The sequence below is a fragment of the Crocuta crocuta genome, unplaced genomic scaffold (genome assembly GCF_008692635.1).
Source record: "Crocuta crocuta isolate KB4526 unplaced genomic scaffold, BGI_CrCroc_1.0 scaffold59, whole genome shotgun sequence".
Classification (NCBI taxonomy): Eukaryota; Metazoa; Chordata; class Mammalia; order Carnivora; family Hyaenidae; genus Crocuta; species Crocuta crocuta.
The window spans coordinates 70487-91695 of record NW_027551578.1 but is presented as its reverse complement, the minus strand read 5'-3'; the positions used below and the strand labels follow the sequence as shown (position 1 = coordinate 91695).

The 21209-nt window shown below is 45.5% G+C and overlaps 1 protein-coding gene across 1 annotated transcript; it reads right to left on the bottom strand.

Annotated features, from left to right (window-relative positions):
• Positions 1-8886: 8886 nt before the first annotated feature.
• Positions 8887-19593, bottom strand: RHOU (ras homolog family member U). The gene is made up of 3 exons (XM_077751684.1): positions 19470-19593; positions 17802-17860; positions 8887-12466 (listed from the first exon to the last, which is right to left on the bottom strand). Exons 1-3 carry the CDS (start codon positions 19591-19593, stop codon positions 12011-12013), a joined length of 639 nt encoding a protein of 212 aa, XP_077607810.1. The 3' UTR covers positions 8887-12010.
• Positions 19594-21209: the final 1616 nt, after the last annotated feature.

The window sequence follows — 21209 nt, the reverse complement described above, 5'->3', positions numbered from 1 at the left end:
GTGGGGCACTTTAGGTAAGGAATCCTGGAAGGGGTCTGACACACAGAAGGGGGTTGCCTACAGGGGAAACAAAAGAGAGGGTGACTATGGTCCTTATTTGGATCCAATTAGTATGAAAGATTAAAGAACATTCACAAGACAGAAACTCAAGAATGAAATTCCATGGATGCCTTGGTAGCTCAATTGGTTAAGTGCCCTACTTCAGCTCAGATCATGATCTCATGGTTTGTGGGTTCAAGCCCCGTGTCAGGCTCTGTGCTGACAGCTCAGAAGCTGAAGCCTGTCTGGGATTCTGTGTCTCCCTCTCTTTCTGCCCCTCCCCCACTCATGCTCTGTCGTTCCCTCAAAAATAAATAAACATTTAAAAAAAATTTTAATGACATTCCAGCAGAAATCAGAAGGCCACATCAGAAATCCTGAGGAACTTCTCAGACTTCTCAGAGATGTGGCAAGGGAGTTTAAGCTGACTTTATCCAAGTCCTAATGGGCAGACTGACCCAGCTCTAGCCGAGTAATACACATGGAAAATGCCTGATGACAGTCAGGGTTTGGAAGACAGAAACAGACAGTGAAGGGGAAGCATAAATGCATAAAAGAAAGCACTGGAATAAAAATACCAAACTATGTGGTGATAGCCCTATGATTGTTTTTCTTCTTTTTAGCTTTCTAGTTTTTCCAATACCCTTATACTGAGAAGATATTAATTTTATGACTTAAAAGTACTCAAACAGTGGTTAATGGTGGTTTCCAAACATAACTTCTTCCTACACATGCAGTTCCCCTGACTCCTTCTTTATTCATAGCAGCCACATGCATAGGAATAACTTTTCCAATATTCATTATGCATTAAATCATCAAAATCAAGGCCTGGCAGACGGCAGACCTGCACTCACCACAGTGCTTTGGGAATAAAGGTCTCCAATTAATAAGCATTTGAGGACTATCCCATCTTGGTCAGTTGACACTATTATGATGTTGCTTAAATCGTGGCACATTCGTGGTTAAAGGTTATGGTTAATTGTTAAAAAGTTAATTGTTCTTGAGTCAATAAGAGATAAGTCTGTCTCCCCAAAAGAGACTAATTAACTTGGGAAATCTCCCTAAGTACAGATCAAAGAGGGAGCATATTTATCTCCCTATGACTTTCCATAACCAGCGTGGAAAGTTCTTGAAGGACAAGGATTCTAGGAGTTCAGTATCACAACGGCATGTACACATAGGTGCATAATAAATTCTTCTCTTTATAGAGATAATGGCCAGCAAACTCTCATGGCATAACTCATTTTAACCAACTTCATTAGCTTCTCTTCTTTGAATCTTTTTCCTTTAGTTTTTTTTCTTTCCCTTTTTCTTCTTTTCCTTTAACCTTTAACTGGCTTTGATTAGGGAAGAGTCCACTCACTGCACCAGAATGCATTAGAAAGTGAGAGATTTTTCTGTCTTCCCGGCAAAAGTTATATTTGCCCAGGACTCGGCCTGCTATGCTCCTGAGAACCACAGCTGCCTGCTCTTTCCGTGTCTCTGAGCACAAGCTGCTGGGAGGCCTCTGTCCACGTGCACATGGACCAGATGAGCCAGAGGCCTCGATTCATTATTTTCCAGACTTGGAATTTGGGGTGAATTACTGACTACCTAACTTGATATTGATCCTGCTTACGATGAAAGCTCTGAAGCCTGTGAAGATCAAGGCTGAAAAGAAACGCGATTATCTTAAAATAATGGAGAAGAGGGGCGAAGGAGATTTCATAGCTTCACCTCGTGATGAGTGGGAGAAATGAAAGCCCAGGTAAATTAAGCTCCTTCTCTGAATGTATCTAGAACTGGTCAGGGGCCCAGGCAGGATGAGGACTCCGGGAACCAGGCAATCCTGGGGCATTGCTCTCGGCCCTGTGCCATCGGCCCTTCCTGTGGGCATGTTGCCCTACAGCAATCTGGATTCTCCTTGAAATCCCAAGTGTGGACATGTTAGAAACTGCATGCAAGAGAAAGACAAACTAAGGTCTTGGGAGCGTCAACAGGGCATCGCAGAAGAATAGATAGTAGTAACAGTCCAAATCAGCTGTTCCCATATAGTATCCCGGGACACAGGTCCCTATGAAAATGCCTTTAGGGAAGGAGAGGAGCAGAGCAGAGCATAAAACCGACCATTCTGTAAACTGATTCCATTGCTTTGGGAAATGGGTCTGTAACAGATGGCTGAGAGGAATTTCAGTTCTGTGTAGACTACTACGACTCATAATCACAGGAGCAACGGTGATAGTTTTAATATGAGGTTTTTAAAGTGCTTCATATACGCTGTGTTCTATATGATTCCATTTGTCCAATTGCAGCTGAAATCTGTCCCTTTCGCTGGAAAAAGAAATATGGAAACGACAGATGGAAACAACAGAAATACCCAAACTCCGTCCATCCAGCTGTGTGCACCCATTTGAAGCGTGTACTCTGTCGGCAAAAGAGATTCAATATAGTGGGGCGCCTGAGTGGCTCAGTCGGTTAAGCTTCCGACTTTGGTTTTGGTTCAGGTCATGATCTCACAGTCTGATTCATGGGCTCAGGCCCTGCATTGGGCTCTGTGCTGGCAGCTCGGGGCCTGCTTGGGATTTTCTGTCTTCCTCTCTCTCTGCCCCTGCCCCACTCGTGCTGTCTCTGTCTCTCTCAAATAAATAAACTTTAGTTTTTTTAAACATTTTATTTATTATTGAGAGACAGAGCACGAGCAGAGGAAGGATAGAGAGAGGGGGAGACACAGAATCCAAAGCAGACCAGGCTCCAAGCTGTCAGCACAGAGCCCGACGTGGGGCTCGAACTCACAAACAGCGAGATCGTGACCTGAGCCGAAGTCAAACGCTTAACCAATTGAGCCACCGAGGCACTCCAGTAAACTTAAAAAAAAAAAAAAAAAAAAAAGATTCAATGAAGAGTTCAGGCAAAATACTGTGTCACCCATCCGAATAGTCAGACCCTAATTGAAATAAATAAGTGCCAAACACACCTTTTATTACCAGACATCCTGATGATTGGACTGGTTGTATTCTCTCCACCTGCATGAGAATAAATATAACCCACCTCTCTTCATCCGGGACAGACGCGAACAATGGGCTGCACCAGCCTCACAGCCTCCCTTTCCCACATGGGCCCCACATAAGCATATCTTCCCACATTCACATACTTGTGCAGCTCTTTCTGCACCCACCCACGTTGTCTCTGGGACTTGCTTTGACCCATGGACCTTAACTACCATGGTGTAAACACCTGGATGAGCCCTTACACACTGGAACCTTCTCTCTTGGCACACTCACTCCTGGAAGTCAGTCCCCATGTTGTAAAGAAACTCAGTCTAGACACTGAAGATGAGAGGGCACAAGGGGAGAGACCCAGGCTTTCTTCAGACAGTCCACCCAGGTTAAGCTCCCTGCTGCGTGTGACCTCAGCAGAACTGCCCCGTGAACCCAGGCAACCCACAGGATCACAAGATCTGTTGTTTTAAACCACTAAGCCAAGTGATGGGGTGGCTTGTTGTATAGAAATAGATCATTGAGTTGGTATATCCCTACTGGTGGTTTTAAAGTCCCCTTTATATCTTCTATATAAGAGCAGAAATGGAAAAGGGAAATTAGGCTTAAAATATACTCACTGATTAATGGTTCTACCGCTAACTCATGCAGAGTCTATTACTTAGCAAGTGAGTCTTTTTGTTTGTCTCTCTAATAAATAAGGATAATAGCAACCAATCCAATATATGCCCACCATGGGAGGTATGAGGTTAGAAGAGATGTATTTATTTGTTCATTTATAACACTGTTTGGTCAGGAGAAGATTTAGACAGGTTGATAGTAATGGGTAAAAATATTCTTCACACTAAATAAGTGAATGTGGTTCCAAATTTCAGATACTTACCAACATACTATTGTGATACTTATACTATTATGATACTTACCCAACACATTTTCTCCTCTTAGAAACCCTTGCTGTTTCCTGATCTCCTCTGTAAGGAACTTTTTAAACTGTTTTATCTAAACAATTGTTTGTCTAAACAGTAATTGATTCCCTTCTCCTTTTTCTATTCAGAAACACTTGATTTTCAGGGAGCCTGGGTGGCTCAGTTGGTTAAGAGTCCCACTTTGACTCAGGTCATGATCTTGCAGTTCTTGAGTTCAAACCCCACATCAGGCTCTGTACTGACAGCTCGGAGCCTGGAGCCTGCTTCGGATTCTGTGTCTCCCTCTCTCTCTGTTCCTCCCCTACTTGCTCTCTCTCTCTCAAAAATAAATAAACATTTTAAAAAGTTAAAAAAAAAAAAACACTTGACTTTCAGTAATACCTGATCAGTTCTGGGGATAAAGATAAGGTGGTTTCGATTAGGGGCCTAGGGCCTGGGGACATGAGAGAGTATCTAACTTTGGGTGAGCTCTCGACAACACAAGACCCAATCTTAATGATTAAACAAGGTTGTTGCAAAGGCAGTAACAATCCATATATTGGCCCCACCCTCATTCTCATCCCTTAGGTCCGGAAATAAAGTGACAAAGGAGGTACATTTTGTAGATCAAATCAATGTTTTGAAAATCCACTGACTGCCTGGGTTAGAGCATTAATGAACAATAATAGCCCGTGAACAGCCCTTCTAGCTTTGTGCTCTGGCCTGAGATTTCATTCCAGAATAAAAAGCAGAAACCCTGGAAGATCAGGGAGAGACAAGGAGATCAAAGCAGAGGGAGAAGTTTGGGGGTTCTGGGTGACTTTGTATATATGTAATTTTTCTGTATGTTTACCAGTAAGACATTTGCTAAACAAATAAGGCAAGCCAAACTAGTTCTATTGTTAGCTATGAGTGATGTGAGGAGTTTTTTTGGGGGGAGGGGGAGGGGATTGTTTTTTGGTATTTTAGTTTTGGGTTTTTGTTTTGTTTTTGGGGGGGCAGAGGAGCAGAGGTAGAGAGAGAATCTTAAGTAGGCCCCATGCCCAGCAGAGCCTGACTTGGGTGCTCAAGTTCACAAACATGAGATCATGACCTGAGCCAAAATCAAGAGTAGGATGCCTAACCGACTGAGCCACCCAAGTGCCCCTAACGATGTTTTAGGTATCAGAGTTCTAAGTTCCTAACAAGTGCCTCTTCAGACACTTGAGCTGACTCAAAATGGAATTAAGCACCAGCCAGCTGGGTCTGATATATCCTAAATCCATGACAAGTAATAGCAGTCAGGCTCTCTGATTTCCATGGTAAAATGTCAGTTTTAATATTTGCTCCTGAAGCACACGACTCTGTCTTCCACCAGCCACGTACAATATGGTGTTTTTCTTAAAGTTAAACCCTGAACCAACTATTATCCAGAATCTGTCAAAGTGTGACTCATGCACACACCACTCCCAAAAGCTTCTGTGCTAAGGGATATTTTCAAACGTCTAAGTTCTATTTGTGCTTTACGTTTAAACACTCCAAGCAGTACGCTTGGGCTATAAGAACACATGCTCTCGTGGGAACGCTTTCCACAGTGACAGTCACTGTATGCCAAATCAACATTATACCTTGCGCTGTTTGATCAGGAGGAAATGTTAGAAACAGCTCTGTGAAGATGGAGCCTGTTTGTTCCAAACCAGGCAAAGACATCAAAGATTCACATCGCCATTTTTATTAACTTTTCTCCCCAGTTCAGGCCAAATCCTAATCAGAAACCACTCTCCTAACATCACAGGAGAAAACACTGTCTTGGGAAGGGAAACTCGGGTACTTGGTATGATCACTGCATTCTCTCTCTTGGGGACCTCCTTGAGATGCCAAATCGTGAGTGGTGTGTGCATGAGTCACACTTTGACAGATTCTGGATGATAGTTGGTTCAGGGTTTAACTCTAAGACAAGCACCATAATAAAGCTACTTGTGGGGTCTTGAAGAATAAGGAGAGCAGGAGATTTGGATGTTTAATGAATTAGAGGGAAGACAAGATTTCAACCACATCACATTAGAGGTGTCTTTGCCAGTGGAACCAGAAATAGTCAGTCGTTGACTGGTACCCTCAGTAGCTCTCACCTCACTCGGGGACGACCATCCTTCATTAGCCAGCTGAACCAAAGGGGGCCTTGCCAACATTTGCCCTGCCTGCCCAACACTGCTGCTGACCGCTGTGTTCTGAACATTCCCTAAGAAAGAGGTGCTACTGATCTGGAGAGCAATGAGATGACCTCCCGGACATGAGTGTGGTCAGCAGAAAAATGGCCCCCAAATCTGTCCACAAGGGGAATTGAGGCTGCAGATGGAACTGAAACTGCTAATCCATGGACCCTGACATGGGAAGATGACCCTGGACTCTCCGAGTGAGCCCCATATAATAATAAGGTTCCTTAAGTGTGAAAGAAGAGGTAGAAGAGTCTGTGTCGGCAGGATGCCCAGAAAGACCTGACCAGCCGTTGCTGGCTTTGAAGGTGGGGGAGAACTGTGAGCCAAGGAACGGAGAAGGGCTCCAGGGCTACAAGAAGCAAGAAGATGGCCCCCCTATAGCCTCCAGGAAAGAACACAGGCCAGTCCTCAGCTTGATTTTAGCCCAGTGACACCCATTTTAGACTTCTCACTTCCAGCACTGTAAGGTAAGAAAACGTGTATTGTTTTAAGCCCCTAAGTTTGTAGTAATTTGTTAACGTAATGAGTGGAAACTAACAGAATAAGTGGGACAATCAATGGAATTGAACACAATTTAGAGGACGCACATCTGGCTAGAGATGAACGCCAGGTACCAAACCACGTGCCTCTTCCATTTGCAGACTGTGTCTCTTCAAGACTCGGTTGTGCTGTTGGGATTGCACAGGGGAGGCTGGTCAGCTCAGCTGGGCAGATACACAGGGCTCTGGGGAGTCACAGAGCTGAGTGTGTAGCCTGAAGCAAGAACTTCTTGCATGAAAGCAATCAAGGGGCACCCCAGGCGCATGATCCTGAACTTGCACACAAATCTTATGTTGTAGTCTCACTCCCACTCGCCAAAGCACCTTCACAGGCTAAATTCCATCTTCCCCTCCTGGGGTGGAACACGCAAGCGTGCTACCAGGATCCGCCCAGTGGGCAGCCGCCTCCAGCAGCCCAGCTCCCCAAGTAGCGGCATCTCTGTTCCAGAGCCGGCCTGTGCAACTGCTGACATCATTTATATTGTTTTGTTCTTATTTCATAAAAATGAGTGGAAATGAAAAATAGATGTGCTCTTATCCATAAAAAGCATAAGCCTCACAGAAATTAATAGGGATGAAGATGAAAGCCAATCGTAAGTCAATCACGTGGATACCCCGCTGTGAAAGAAATTAACTTCCCAACATTACTTCCCAACAAGACCAATCCAAGTGGACACTTACGGAACACTTACAGCGCACCAGCACATTACATTCAGAACCCCCACCAGCCCACTGAGGCAGGTGCCATGTTTATCCCCTTTACATTCTAAAGTCTAGACAGAGGAAGTATGAGCTGATTAAGAAATCACAACCAGTTAAGTGGCAGGGACAGGATTCAAGCCCACACAGCTGACTGTGAGACCCAGCCCTCTCTTCCCCTTCCCTCCCCTTGCACCATCCCCTCTCTGATGTCATGGGCCTCGCTGACCTCGTCTTTTCCCTGACCTCCTCCCCTCCCTTATGCCATCTCCTGCTCCTCTCCCTACACTACTTCTCCTCTGTCCACACTGGCATCCAAGACATTCCAGGCATTGGCTCTGCCTCAGAGCCTTTGCATCTGCTGTGCAAAGCATCAAACTTTTCTCCCAGAGACTTGTCATTCTTCCATGTCCTTAAGGTCTTGTAAACATCTCCAGGAAGCACTTGCTGACCAAAAAGGGACCAGCAGGGACTGTCATTCCAATGACGTTCTTTGGTAGAAAAACCAAGTACAGTTATATCCATAGGTCAGAATTTATTTCATACCATGTGCTCTGTCCACATATTCTGGGAAGACATATCCTGGATATGGGAGGCACACTGGGGCTGGGTGAAGAGAAACTTCCAGGTCCCTCTGAGCTGGCTTCAGGCTACCTGTGGAGGCCAGGGAGAGCAAGCTGGGTTTTAGCACTTGGGGACACATGCAGATGACCAGTAATTTTAGTTGCTTTCTGCACAGCCTTCCAGTGCATGATCAATGTCTGGGGTGCATGAAAAGTCAAAGCCTGGCCTCAGAGGCACTGTGGGGAATGGAGTGGAGAGGCTCGTCCTTCACTAGATGACCAGGAGCCCTTCACCCTTGAGGCCGAAGGGTGGAAGCAGGATGACATCTGGCCTCTCAGAATGGTCCCATCCTCAGGGCCACATTCCCTGGTGTAAGGGCCATATTCTGGTGGCACGATGAGAAGGCTGACCACAAGTTCACATACACCACGTGGGCCCCTCCCAGCCCTCAGAGATGGGTAACCCTGAGCCCTGCTGGTCTTCATCGCAAAGCTGGTGGGGCTCACAGCACCTTCTAATTCCTTTCATGGCTAGCCCAGATCTTGGACATTTACCCCACATGTGCCTATGTGTTCTCATTCAGGATTCCAACAGTCCGGGGAGAAAAGCAATACTTTCACACATAAGGAAACTGAGTCTCACCTCTAGTGACCTCCCCATCATCACACACTAAGTGATTCTCTGAGCCTAGACTTCTAGCTCCAAGAACAGTATTCGTGTCGGGGACACACACACGGGCCACCAGCACATGATCCGTTACAGACTCAGAATCAGAGAGTGCTTAAATCAGGCTGTGACACCCCAGAATTCCTCAAACCCCGTTTTCAATAAGCATTTAATGTTGGTTAGGGATGATTCCCAGAATGCCTCTAGGGACATGCCATGATGCTTCCCAACCAGCCTGCTTTTCGACGTGGCTCAACTTTCATTCTCTTTCAAGGACATTCTTTGGCAGAAAAGGCAAGTGCAGTTGTATCTATAGGTCAGAATTTATTTCATACCACGTCATTTATAGCATTTTCAAGGACAACGTTCTGCTCGACATCATTTACACTTGAAAACAGAGAAGCACAACTTGGTAAGGCACCAGGTTACAACGCTGGGGAGAAAACTCTGCCTTCATTCTGGCTTGTGTAATACCTGGGTGGTTTCTCTTAAGTCTGTCAAGCACAGAGAACGACGTTACAAAAGGCTCATTTCCACATACATGGTAAAAAGAGATCAAACAGTTTGAAAGAATATTGTATTTTTAAATTATGACTGGCCTACCTTGTAGGAGTTAAGCTAACGTGGCATTTTCTTAAAGCACAACTCATAAAATCTCCTCTGTAATACCAAGCTGCAAGTTTAACGATGGTTGAGCTTTGAAGTGAATCAACTTTACATTTAACTCAAGTACATAACCTTTAAAAACTTTTCTGCCCAAATCACACCAAGAAACAAGAATGGAGAAAAGCGTGAAGTACAATCAGTCGTACCTTTGCTAGTCTATAAAATGCAGCAACATATTAAAAATGGTTGTGTTTAAATGTCAACCCTCTAGATTTTTAGCGCTAATCGTACAGGTTGTATCAAATTGGGTTAAAAATAAACCACTTGTGTAAAGCTTTCAGAACTGGGCCACACAGGCGCTTTTCACAAACAGCTGTCAACCAGTGCCCCCCCCAAGGCAGAGGGCCTCTCCGAGGAGGGCCAAGGGCTGCCCCATGCTATCACATGCATCACATTTCTTCTAAGTTTTGTGTTCTAACTTAAAAATTAATTTGCATTGCACTCCTTGACATTGGCTTAAATGCAAAACTACTGTTTAAAATGATTCCCCCATGTAACTCTACCGCCACTCCCATGTGTGCACACCAGGGCAGGTGAGACCCAGACTGGGAAACTGTCCTCACAGAGAGGTGAGCCAGCCGGACAAGCTTAGAATGCTTTTCGGGAAGTCTGTCTGGAGCACTGTCTCAAATGAAGTAATGTTATTCACTCAGGTTATAACTAAATGCTTCAGGAAACAACGCTATCACTTTCAATGCACTGAAAAATAAGTAGTAAACAATCCGTGTATTTTAATTTTTCAACAAAGAAATCAGTTCATTTGATTTGCTAACAGAGATGAAAACAGCCCCATCCCAATCTTTTATTTCTTCTACAGAAAAACAGAAATTAGATTTTTTTTTAATTTTTTAAAATGTTTATATATTTTTGAGAGAGAGAGAGAATGCAAGCGAGGGAGGGGCAGAGAGACAGAGAGGGAGACCCAGACTCCAAAGCAGGCTCCAGGCTCTGAGCTGTCAGCACGGAGCCCGACGCAGGGCTCGAACTCACAAACTGCAAGATCATGACCTGGGCTGAAGCCGGGCACTTAACCCACTGAGCCACCCAGGCGCCCCACAAATTAGTTTTTTTAAATAGAAAAAAGACAACACAGGACCCACAGAAAGATGAAACTCTTCTCTCTGCTGGCTTTCCAGAGATTTTCCCTAGTCTTTTGAACTGGTTTTGGTAAAGCTGCTTCATCCGCTGCAACTGGACATTATAATTCAATGGGTGAGACTACCTGTTGTCACTTCAGAAGCACGACCATCTCAAAGTAAACCTATTCCCCTGATACGACACTTGTTTTCTCCAGAAGATTAAGCTCTACAAACTGCCACCCTGAAGAACACAAACGTTTCACAGTGTTGCATGGCCGTCCTGCAGCAAGGGTGCAGCTGAGAGAGGGGGGCTGAGGTCCCCCCCATGCCCCCCCTCCCGGCCGGCCGCAGCGGACCCACCCCACGAGCCCACCAACACACAGCCCTGGGCTCTGCTGCCAGTTCCCAGAAAGGCATCCGTGGGTTTAACTGGTTGTTTTAACAAGTTTCAAGAGACATTCATTTTAAAACAGGTTTTAAGCGATGTTTATGTTTTGTTTTAAGATGGCCTCAAAGACGCGTCAAGATAAAATCCTGTGTGAGAGGGTATCATCAAAAAGAGAGCTGTTTGAAAAAGTAACAAAAAGGGGAACTGAGCTTCCTTCACATCTGTTTTCGTGGTCATTCTTTTTCCCATTAACTGCTTCAAAGCCTGACTCAGCAGCAAATATAGCCATACACACGTTAAGTGTATGTGTGCGTGCGCACGCATATATGTGTGTGTGTACATTTTGGCTGACTTAAAGGGAAAAAGGTTCATTTTTTCTCCTACAAACATGCTGCAGGCCCTTCCAGAATGCTCCCTTCCCTGCAGATGGGACGTCAGTGTGGAAGTCTAAACACAATTCCGACAGGTGCTCCCTAGCGTTCTCATTACCAGGGATTTAGGCAGCTTGGTGCACACTACTGGCAGATACCACATTCTGATCTCAACATGAATCACTCCCTAGAGAAAACATAAGGGGTTTGGACTAACACTTGCTCTACCTCATGTAGCATCGTGGCCCTGTTTACACAACGTCAACACAACGGGTCTGAGAATGAACACTCCCGATAAACAGCTTTCCCTTTGTGGTGTACACGGTGTCATAGAATTAGCAGGGAGTTCCTTGTTGGGTAATTCTCGATCTTAACCAGGCAAAAGTGACTGGAGTGAGGCTCTGTGGGCAGTGGTGTCTCTTCTTTTTTTTTTTTTTCCAGATTTCAGTCCCTTAAAAAGTTTTCTAAAAGTATGAAGTTTCAAAGCTAAGCTGGCCTGTGTACGTAACGTACTTGCATTAAGTAGCCCTTAATCAAAGGGAGGGTTCACCACACCATTTTGTCTTTTGTTCTTCTGTACATTATAATGTAGCAAAATTTCATCCTTGACCCCCACACCTGGGGTGTCTCTTTCATCTTAGATATAAATTAATCCAAAGACCTAGAGCTCTGAATTTCCAGAGTTATGAAAAATGCTCAACTTCCTTCAAAAATATCTTGCATAATTAGCTCATCCCTAAGCTCAAACAAACAAGAACACCAAAGGCAAGAAAGAATACATAGACTGAGAGCTCCACCTGTTACACACACGCGCATGCGCGCACTCTCTCCTCAGGTTCTACACAAGAAAAGGAGTCACTTCAGCTAATATAGCTTCTAACCTCAACTTCATCTAAAAACTCTCTCCGCGTTTCTTCACCAGCATCATACGAAACAGCAGTATTTCTTCCACCAGGACTTGGAGAGGTTTTTCATTTTGTCTGGAGTCCTGCTCTTGGCCTTCTTTGGCTGTTGCTGAGTGTCTGAGTACTGAATGCCGGCGACGATGGCTGCGTCAAAGACCTCTTTGAGATTTTTCTGAGTCAAGGCCGAACACTCGATGTAGGAGGCGGCTTTGATTTCCTCAGCACACAGCTTAGCCGCCTCTTCAGGCACTGGCTTCTCTTTGCATTTGTCCAGCTCAATGAGGACTTTGACATCTTCTCTGAGATCTGACTGAGTTCCAACCAGGATGATGGGGGCTTTGGGACAGTGGCATCGAATCTCTGGCACCCATTTCTCACTGACGTTCTGGAAGGATGAGGGGCTCACAACACTGAAGCAAAGAAGAAAGATGTCCGTGTTGGTGTAGCAGAGCGGCCTGAGTTTGTCGAACTCGTCCTGCAACCAATCAAAGCACCCCAAAGTTATTTTTAAAAAGTTTTTTCATGTTTATTTTTGAGAGAGAGTGAGCAAGCACATGAGCAGGGGAGGGCCAGAGAGAGATGTAGTCACAGAATCCGAAGCAGACTCCAGGCTCTGAGCTGTCAGCACAGAGTCCGACGCAGGGCTCGAACTATGAACCACGAGATCATGACCTGAGCCAAAGTCGGACGTTCAACCGACTGAGCCACTCAGGTGCCCCACAAAGTTATTTTTTTAAATCAATTCTCATTAGCAACAGACCCCCTTTAACGATTTTTTCCCTGAAAAGGTCTGGCAAGTTACAGCAAGCCCACTGCCACGGAAAGGAATCGTGCTGCTTACCTGAGCCCCATGAAATCTGCCTAAAGCCTTCAGTGTTTTCATCAATACTCATGACCTACTTGTAACTCACCACAGAAAAGTACTTACATTACGTGAATCTGAGAAATAAAATTTACTTTATCTAGCCTTCAGCCCAGAGTAACCCAGAGTTACTCTTTCAACTGTGGTATTTAGCCACTCTTCCAAAATTTAGACAGCATCTACACGGATCCCCAAGTCTTCAAGCTGACCCCAGTGAGCCCCAGTCTAACACAGCTCTTCTCTTTAAGAATCCAGCCCTGCCCTAAGGGTGCCTGGGTGGCTCAATCTGACTCAGTTTCGGCTCAGGTAATGATCTCATGGTTTTGTGGATTCAAGCCCCCCATCGGGCTCTGTGCTCACAGAGTGAAGCCTGCTAGAATTCTCTCTCTCTCCTTCTCTCTCTGCCCTTCCCACACCTCTGTCTCTGTCTCTCTTGAAATAAATAAGCTTTAAGTTTTTTTAATATTTTTGAGAGAGAGAGAGAGAGCCAGAGAGTGAGTGGGGAAGGGGCAGAGAGAGAGGGAGACACAGAATCCGAAGCAGGCTCCAGGCTCTGAGCAGTCAGCACAGAGCCCAACACGGGGCTTGAACCCACAAACCATGTGATCATGACCTGAGCAGAAGTCGGATGCTTAACTGACTGAGCTACAAAGGCGCCCCTCAAAATAAATAAACTTTAAAAAAAAATCCAGCCTTGCCAGTCCCTGTGACAGCATGAGTGATGCCCACCTCACCCGTCTGCGCTGCACACACTCCAGGCACACGTGGTGCAGGGAAGGGTTTTAACTGGACACAAGGACATACTCAGGATGGGAGCTGTGACCTCTGATGGGCCACTCTCACTGGCCAATCACTTACAACACTGGTTAATACATTCTCATTCTTGCCTGTTGTACCTCTTTCTTGCTTTATCTCTTTTTCTCCCTCGTTTCTTTCTTTTCTTACTTCCTTTCACCTTTTTTTCCCCCTGCAAATACAAGGGGCCTCTGTGCAGGGTGCTTTGGGGAGATAAAGGACCAGAGGAAGGGCATACCCACCCTACTCTTAAAGTATCGAGAACTGGATGGAATAATTATAATTCATTATATAAACCACGCATCATGCTCCCGAGTATCTGCCACAATCACCCACTTCGCAGAGATGCAGGCTAGGCGGTGGGCACTATGCAGCGCCAGAGGACTCACCGGGAACAGGCAGACTTGGCCTTGGCCCCTGTAGAAATGTCTGTCTCCAAATCAGCATTTCTTTATAGTCCCCTGTAGTGCCCTATTCAGCTAACTGAAAGCTTTCACTCAACTCTCTCATAGGAAATATTTACATCATCTCATTCCTATTTAAAATTTCTCAGGGCGCCTGGGTGGCTCAGTCGGTTAAGCGTCCAACTTCGGCTCAGGTCATGATCTTACAGTCCGTGAGTTCAAGCCCCGTGTCGGGCGCTGTGCTGACAGCTCGGAGCCTGGAGCCTGCTTCAGATTCTGTGTCTCCTCCTCTCTGTGTCTCTCCCTTGCTCACACTCCCTTTCTCTCTCTAAAAAGTAAATAAACATTAAGAAAAATTTTTTTTTAAAATTTCTATCTTTGGGGGCACCTAGCTGCCTCAGTCAGAACACATTATGACTCTTGATCTTGAGGTTGTGGAGTTCGAGCTCCACTCTGGGTGTAAGGATTACTAAAAAAAAATAAATAAATAAACTTTAAAAAATTAAAAATAGTAAAATAAAATTTCTGTCTGTGGGTGCCAGCCCCCCACAGATGGACTATAACAGACCACTTCCTAGTGGCAGGAAAAAGTGAACTGTCATCCAGGTTTCCATTACTGACGTGCACATAATTCTGCATTTGCGGCCTTCCTGCGGTTGGAAAGGAAACCCGGATCTGTTTTTCCTTCTCCACTTGAAGCTCCGTATTTCAGTTGTAGGGCAACCACCAACTAACAATATTGAAGTCAACCAGCTAAAACGCTCAGGGATAAATCTGGCATTTCGGAACATCACTGCCACTTGTTCAGTCTTCTATAAGCGACGCTTTAAAAAGAACAACTTCGCTTTCTTAGTGCCAACTCTGTGTGAAAGAATAAACACAGAAACCTGACCAGGTAGACTACCGCCTCGCTCTGAAGATCGTGCAAGAAAACATTTCTTCTGTTCTCGGAGGCCTCAAAGAAAAAGCACAAGACTGAGCCCTGGGTAAATCAGCTCCCTTGGGCAGCTGCACCTCGCCGTGAGAAGGCAGTCACCACTGGCCGTGGCCTGGAATCTGGGCTTGCATTTCCAATAAAAAGAAAGGCAAGCATAGGGGCTGGGTCCCATGACAGGCTTTGGAAATCAGGGTCCCCACACCTCTCGGAGACTCTGGCTAAGGGGTTCGGGGAGCCAAACCGAAATTCAACTCTCCTCTTCACTGCCTGACCAGAAACCTTAGATATTTGCTGGAATAAACGCAAAATACATATGGGTGACAAGGCCAAGTACAATGCACACTCAAGGAAACGTGCGCTGAGGCCCAGCAACCGGCATGCACCTGCCAGGTCTGAGGAAGGCATACGGAATTCCGTCAGGGGCGGGCCAGGGCGGGGCGGACAGGCAGCTGAATAGTAGTGCTGGGCAAGCTCCAACCTGATTTTTTTTTCTTTAGCACAGAGATGTTTCCAAGTGCCTCATGGGTCACAAGGCTGAAGAACTTTCAGCTCCTGCTGGCAATGCCACCGTGAACCACTCCTACTTCAGTGACAGTCCTTTCTCTTATGCCAAAGGTGTGCTTCTCCAAGTCCTCAGTCTCGGATCTACTTGCACTTACCTGAGACTGTGAGTCCAGCATTAGGAACTCCTGTTTACATCTTATATGCTCACCAACCCCCCAACAAGAAAACCCAAAGGCACAAAAAGCAATTTCTAGTTCCTTATTCAGCCAAGTAGAGCCACCTTCTCACTCCAAGCTTCCATTTGAAACCCACATTTGGGCCCCAGGTTAGGGCTACCTGTGTTCACGTTTCCCTAGATCAGGAAACAGAGGTCGCAAAAGTCATAAGTCTTCTGTGAGGACTACCTGAAGGAGGGGGAGTTCCACTGGCTGAGTCAATATTAGGGAAATACAGCAGGTGTCAAATCAAGTCCCTTGAAAGGTAGTTTATCAGATCTGGACTAAGGAAAAGGTAGGAAAGAACTACCCCTTTGACTGGCTTTGTTATGAGTCAAAATAAGTCCTAAATGATACTTGGGGGTTAGGGGGGAAAATGATTTTATCTTACCAGCTGTAGTTTTCATAAATAGTTTTTGAGGTTAGTTTTCTACACATCTTTAGATGGTAACCTCCTCCATTACATAATAAGTAAGGTATACGTTACTAACCAATACATCAGTTAAGAAATACACTCAATCTCAATGAAAACATCACTGGGAGACCAAAAAAAAAAAAAAAATCCAAATAAACTAAAACTTACCAACTTGCACCAAAACCCTTTTATTTCCAATTATAAAATGTCTTTCACAATTATAAAGTGTCTTCATAAAAATATCTCCAACACTATTCTCGTGCTTCCCCAAGTTTTAAACAGACCATACCAAGGAAACTTCAAACTCTACCTCATTAATTCAGGATCATTCCCACATAGTTGTTCCAATGATAGATAGTCCTCTGCCCCTTTCAGAACAGCTCAGTGGTTTTCTCCCCAGACCCACCTGACCTGTACCCCATGCCAACGTAGCCTTCCTCCTTATGGAACGTCACTGGTTTCTTTCACGAGTTCTCCTAGCTGGTTTGTCTTCCCTACAGACTGTAAGCCTTCTGAGGGGTGGGCCCAAGACTTAAGTTTCCATTTCCCCAAGACCTTCTCCATTATATGTATCCATTAGAAACCACGACTCAACCCTATTATGTGCCAGGCACCAGGCAGGCAGTAGGCATAGAACCCCAACTTGGGAAGCTGTGTCTGTGATAAGAACCAACACCTAGCAGGAGAGCCCCCCTTAGTGGGCAGGGATGTGTACTGAACTGTTAGCCCTCCCCAAGGGGTCCCCAATAACTGTGCCATCTCGAACTATTAAGCTGCTCCTTCTTGCTTTAGCAGGGATGCCTATATTTATCGATGTGCTCTTCTAACCTCATTTGAAAGGTCAGAAAATCAGACACATAGTAGGAAAAATATTCTTACTTTATACAAAGCAATACAGCTTTAGCTATAAATACCAGGAGGGCATCCAGAAAGATGTAATGCTGGGAACAGCGGTGTTCTTTGAGTTCTCTTTTCCATTGACAATAAGCTACACATCGTATTCGGTTCTGTCTGCTGCAGCTGAAGAAGGATGAGGAGAGAACCGGAGAGTCCAGGCCAAAACTCCTGCCACTGTGGCCACCACCAAACCAGCGTTGAGCCAGGAGACCAAAGCTGTTCAGTCCTGTGTCACCTTGAGGTTTGAACTTGCTGTTCCAGGCTAAGTAAGCAGTTTGGAAGTCCTGGCTGGGACGAGGCACTAGAGAATACTGAAAAGCCACCCTCTTAAACACAGAAGGTCACGTGACGATGCCTCGGAAAGTGAAGTGGGCACTTTTACGTGCCTACAAAGTGCTCCTCGGCATTTGCTCTAACAAGCGCAGGAAAGACTACATGTTTATTAACTGTCACTTTGACAGACTCAAGAGACAGCACCCTGGGTTCTCACAGGGAACAAGGAGACCCCGGTGACAAGTACCATGCCGAGGGGGAAGGGGCTGATAATGAGTCCCTGGAGCCCGTCGGGGAACACCCCAATCCCCATTACTCCCTGGGTGACCAATCCAAGTGCCTAACCTTCCCATGATTTAGAAAGTTCAAGTTCATTCATTCCTCCAGCTTAGGACAGTTTCAACCACTGTATAGGCTTCAAGGGATGAGGGTGGCCCTAGACAGTTACACCATGGCTCAGGAAACCCCATCTTTTTCCCTTCCCAGCACTGAGCAGCGGTACACTAACCTGTCCGGCAGTGTCACAGAGCTGGAGTCTCACAGGCCGCCCGTCCACAGAAACCACAGCTTGAAAACAAGATGAAAACAATGATCAGTGGGGGGAAGGGGGTGTCTTTTAACCCCTTTCAGGAAAATAATCGTTTTAGCTGCAACTACCATTCTCCCTCCAAACCCTTCAGCTATTCTGGGTCCCCTAATGAATTAAAGACCTGTCTGAAACAAGGAGGCCCCAAGAAGGCACTTCTGTTTACAATGCTCCTGGGCTGGCAGGCAACGCGCTGCAAATCCCTGAGCCAGTGGATGGCACCCCAGAAGGGCCTGCACTCCTCTTCCAGCCCCGGAAGGTTTATTTTCCCATCACACTCATTTCAAAAAAAAAAACCTACAAGTAACACTAGGGGGTCAATGGGAACCAACCTTTTAATTCAGTGGAAAACCTCACAAATATTCTGTTTTCCCTTCGGACATGTTCCAAGACTTCAAGGTTTATCATAAAATTGTAGTTTGTTTTGAGAACAGGAGCAAACACAGGCTGCCTGCATTGTCCTGTTTATAGAAAAGGGCACTGCTCATCTCACCATGTCAGCTCCAAGAGAGGATTGAAAAAGAAAAGAAAGCCTGCCCACCTTTCCACTGGGGTGGGGTTCTGGGGGGGCTGGGGCCTGCATCAGGGCACAGCTGGAGGTTTCTGTTGAAATTAAGCGCTCAAGTTTGTCTCCTACAACTTTCTAAGTTCTTTTAATGTTTACACCAGTCAGCTGGGAGGAGGGAAGGGGGGAAACACCAAAGCTGTTTAAGTGGGAAAGTCATTAGGTGTAACCCAGTTTTATCTAGGGAACCCAAGCCGGTGCCACTGGGACTAAGAGGTCAAGAAACATTTCTTTTTTTCCGTGAAGAGCAAGAGAAGAGTGTTTCACACTAGTCTCTGTGCATTTTAACTTTTTTGGGAGTTTCAAAAATCCCTGAAAACCCCTTTATCTTGGTTTCCACCAAACCAAAAGACAGCATACCATACATAAAGGCTGTAAATAGCTTAGAGATCCTGAAAAGATACTAAGAATCAGAAACCGAGCCAATGAGGGAGATGGCAGTAGGCGCGGTTGGGACAGGGAAGAGGGACTCGGAAGAAATCCTGTTTAGTCTCCAGGTTTAATCCGAACCTAAGAAGCAAGTATTTTTGCCGTCTCTGTGGCTCTTTAAAGTGGAGACGCCCCTCGTCAGGGGAGACGCCAAAAGCAAAGGACCGACTCCCAGGGCCACAGGTATGGCACCTGCGCGTCACCTTCCCCCTGGAACTCGGCAGCGGCGCCAGCAACGTCGACCTGACGCAACTTTCCTACGCAGCAAACCGACCAGGCAACCTGAACTCGACCTGTTTGATACTCGATCGTCTGTTACTAAATTGCCAGACCATTTCTTTTTGCGTCGGCACTGTCCCCCGTACCCCGCCCCCTCCGCCGGGCTACGGGTTTAGGGTTCCCGGTTGCCCCCGCGGTCCCTCCCGAGGCTCGGGAAGCGCCACGCGGTCCGCGCCTGGTCGGCTTCCCAGCTGGAGCCTGCGCGGCCCCGGAGCCCCCTCGGGGGACCCCTCGACCCTCGCGCCGCCCTCCCTCCCCTCCGCACCGGGGCCGTCGGCATCGCACACTGCGGCCACGCGCCCCCGCCCCCCGCTCACCCGAGAAGTTGTCGAAGGCGGTGGGGATGTACTCGGTGGGGTAGNGCCGCAGCCTGTGCTGTGGGGCCTCTTGCAGGTCACAGTGCTTCACCAGAGGGGGAAATGAAGTGTCTCGGAGACACATCTGTAGGAGAGTGAATTAAAAGGCAACTTTTTAAAGTCCAGCTACAGCCCATCGTGTTTTTTTATCCTTCAAAAACAAGTTATGCTCATATCATTTGGGAACAAAATGATGTCAGGCCCAGTGTTACTGCTCGCTTGGCATGCCACGACCCAGCCAATGAATTCATAGACTCAATTTCTTCTTTTGCTTAAATGTTGTTTGGCGACATTAAGGGGGCGGGGGGGAATCCCATTTATCTCTAACTTCTTCCTCTCTGCCTTCCTCCTACATTTAGTCAACAGTCCATTCAGAAAACAGGGAAGCCTGATTCTAGTCAGGACGCAAAGGTGGTTTAAGAAGCGTCACATATTATTCACATGAATATGGCCCTACAACAGCCACAACAATAATAACAGCAGCAGCTAATAAATATTGAGCCTTTATGTGCCTACACTGTTGTAAGTACTCTGCCTGAACTAATTTCTTTAATCTTAACATTATTTATACCCATTTTACAGATGAGAAGATCTCAGGCACAGAGATATTTTTTAAATGCCCAGGTTCCACAAGCTGTAAAGTGGCAGTGCCAAGAAGCAAACCCAAATAGTCTAGCTCCATAGCCTAAGCTCTTTTTTTCTCTTTTGTTTTCTTCCAAGTTTTTATTTAAATTCCAGTTAGTTAGCATCCAGTGTAATGTTAGTTTCAGGTGTACAATATAGTGATTCAATAATTCTATAAATTTCAGTGCTCATCATGATAAAGAGTATGCAGCTATGGGGATATGGGGAAGTTCTGTTCAAGGGGCACCAAGCTTCAATTACACAAGATAAATAAGTCCTGGAGATCTAATGTACAACAATGTGACTATAGTTAACAATACTGTATTGAATACTTGAAATTTGCTAAGGGGGCAGATCTTAAATTTCTCACCACACACACACACACGCACACACACACCAAGGTAACTATGTGAGGTGATGTTAATTGCCTTGATTGGCAATTATATGTATCAAGTTATCAAATTGTATACCTTAAATATACACACTTTTTAATTGTCAGATATACCTCAGTAAAATTGGAGGAAAAGGATATGCAGCTAAAAAACGTAATTATGAAAAAATAGTATTATGGGGAGGTGTGTCAGGCAGTTTATCAAAATGTTTTCTTGTGGACTTTTTTGAAGATTATGGTATTTGTTGGCCTTTTAAGTTTTATAGCTTGTTGTGATGCATTTCTCATTTTAAATGAATATTTATTTATGTTGATTTAATTTTCAGGGAGAGACAGACAGACAGACAGACCCTGAGTGGGGTAGGAGTAGAGAGAGAGGGAAACAGAATCTGAAGCAGTCTCCAGGCTCCGTGCTGTCAGCACAGAGCCCAATGCGGGGCTTGAACTCACAGACTGTGAGATCATGACCTGAACTGTCAAGATGCTTAACCAACCGAGCCACCCAGGTGCTCCTGAATATTGATTTTTGTGCCTAATTGTCTAATTGTTATTTTTCTCTTAAAGAAGGCCCCCAAATTTGACAAGATTTTAAGCTGTACAAAATTTTGCTCTGCCCCCTACATCTGGCCATAGGTTAATTTTTTATCCTATAGCCTTTAACTCCTGCTTTACTCCTTTTATAAAAG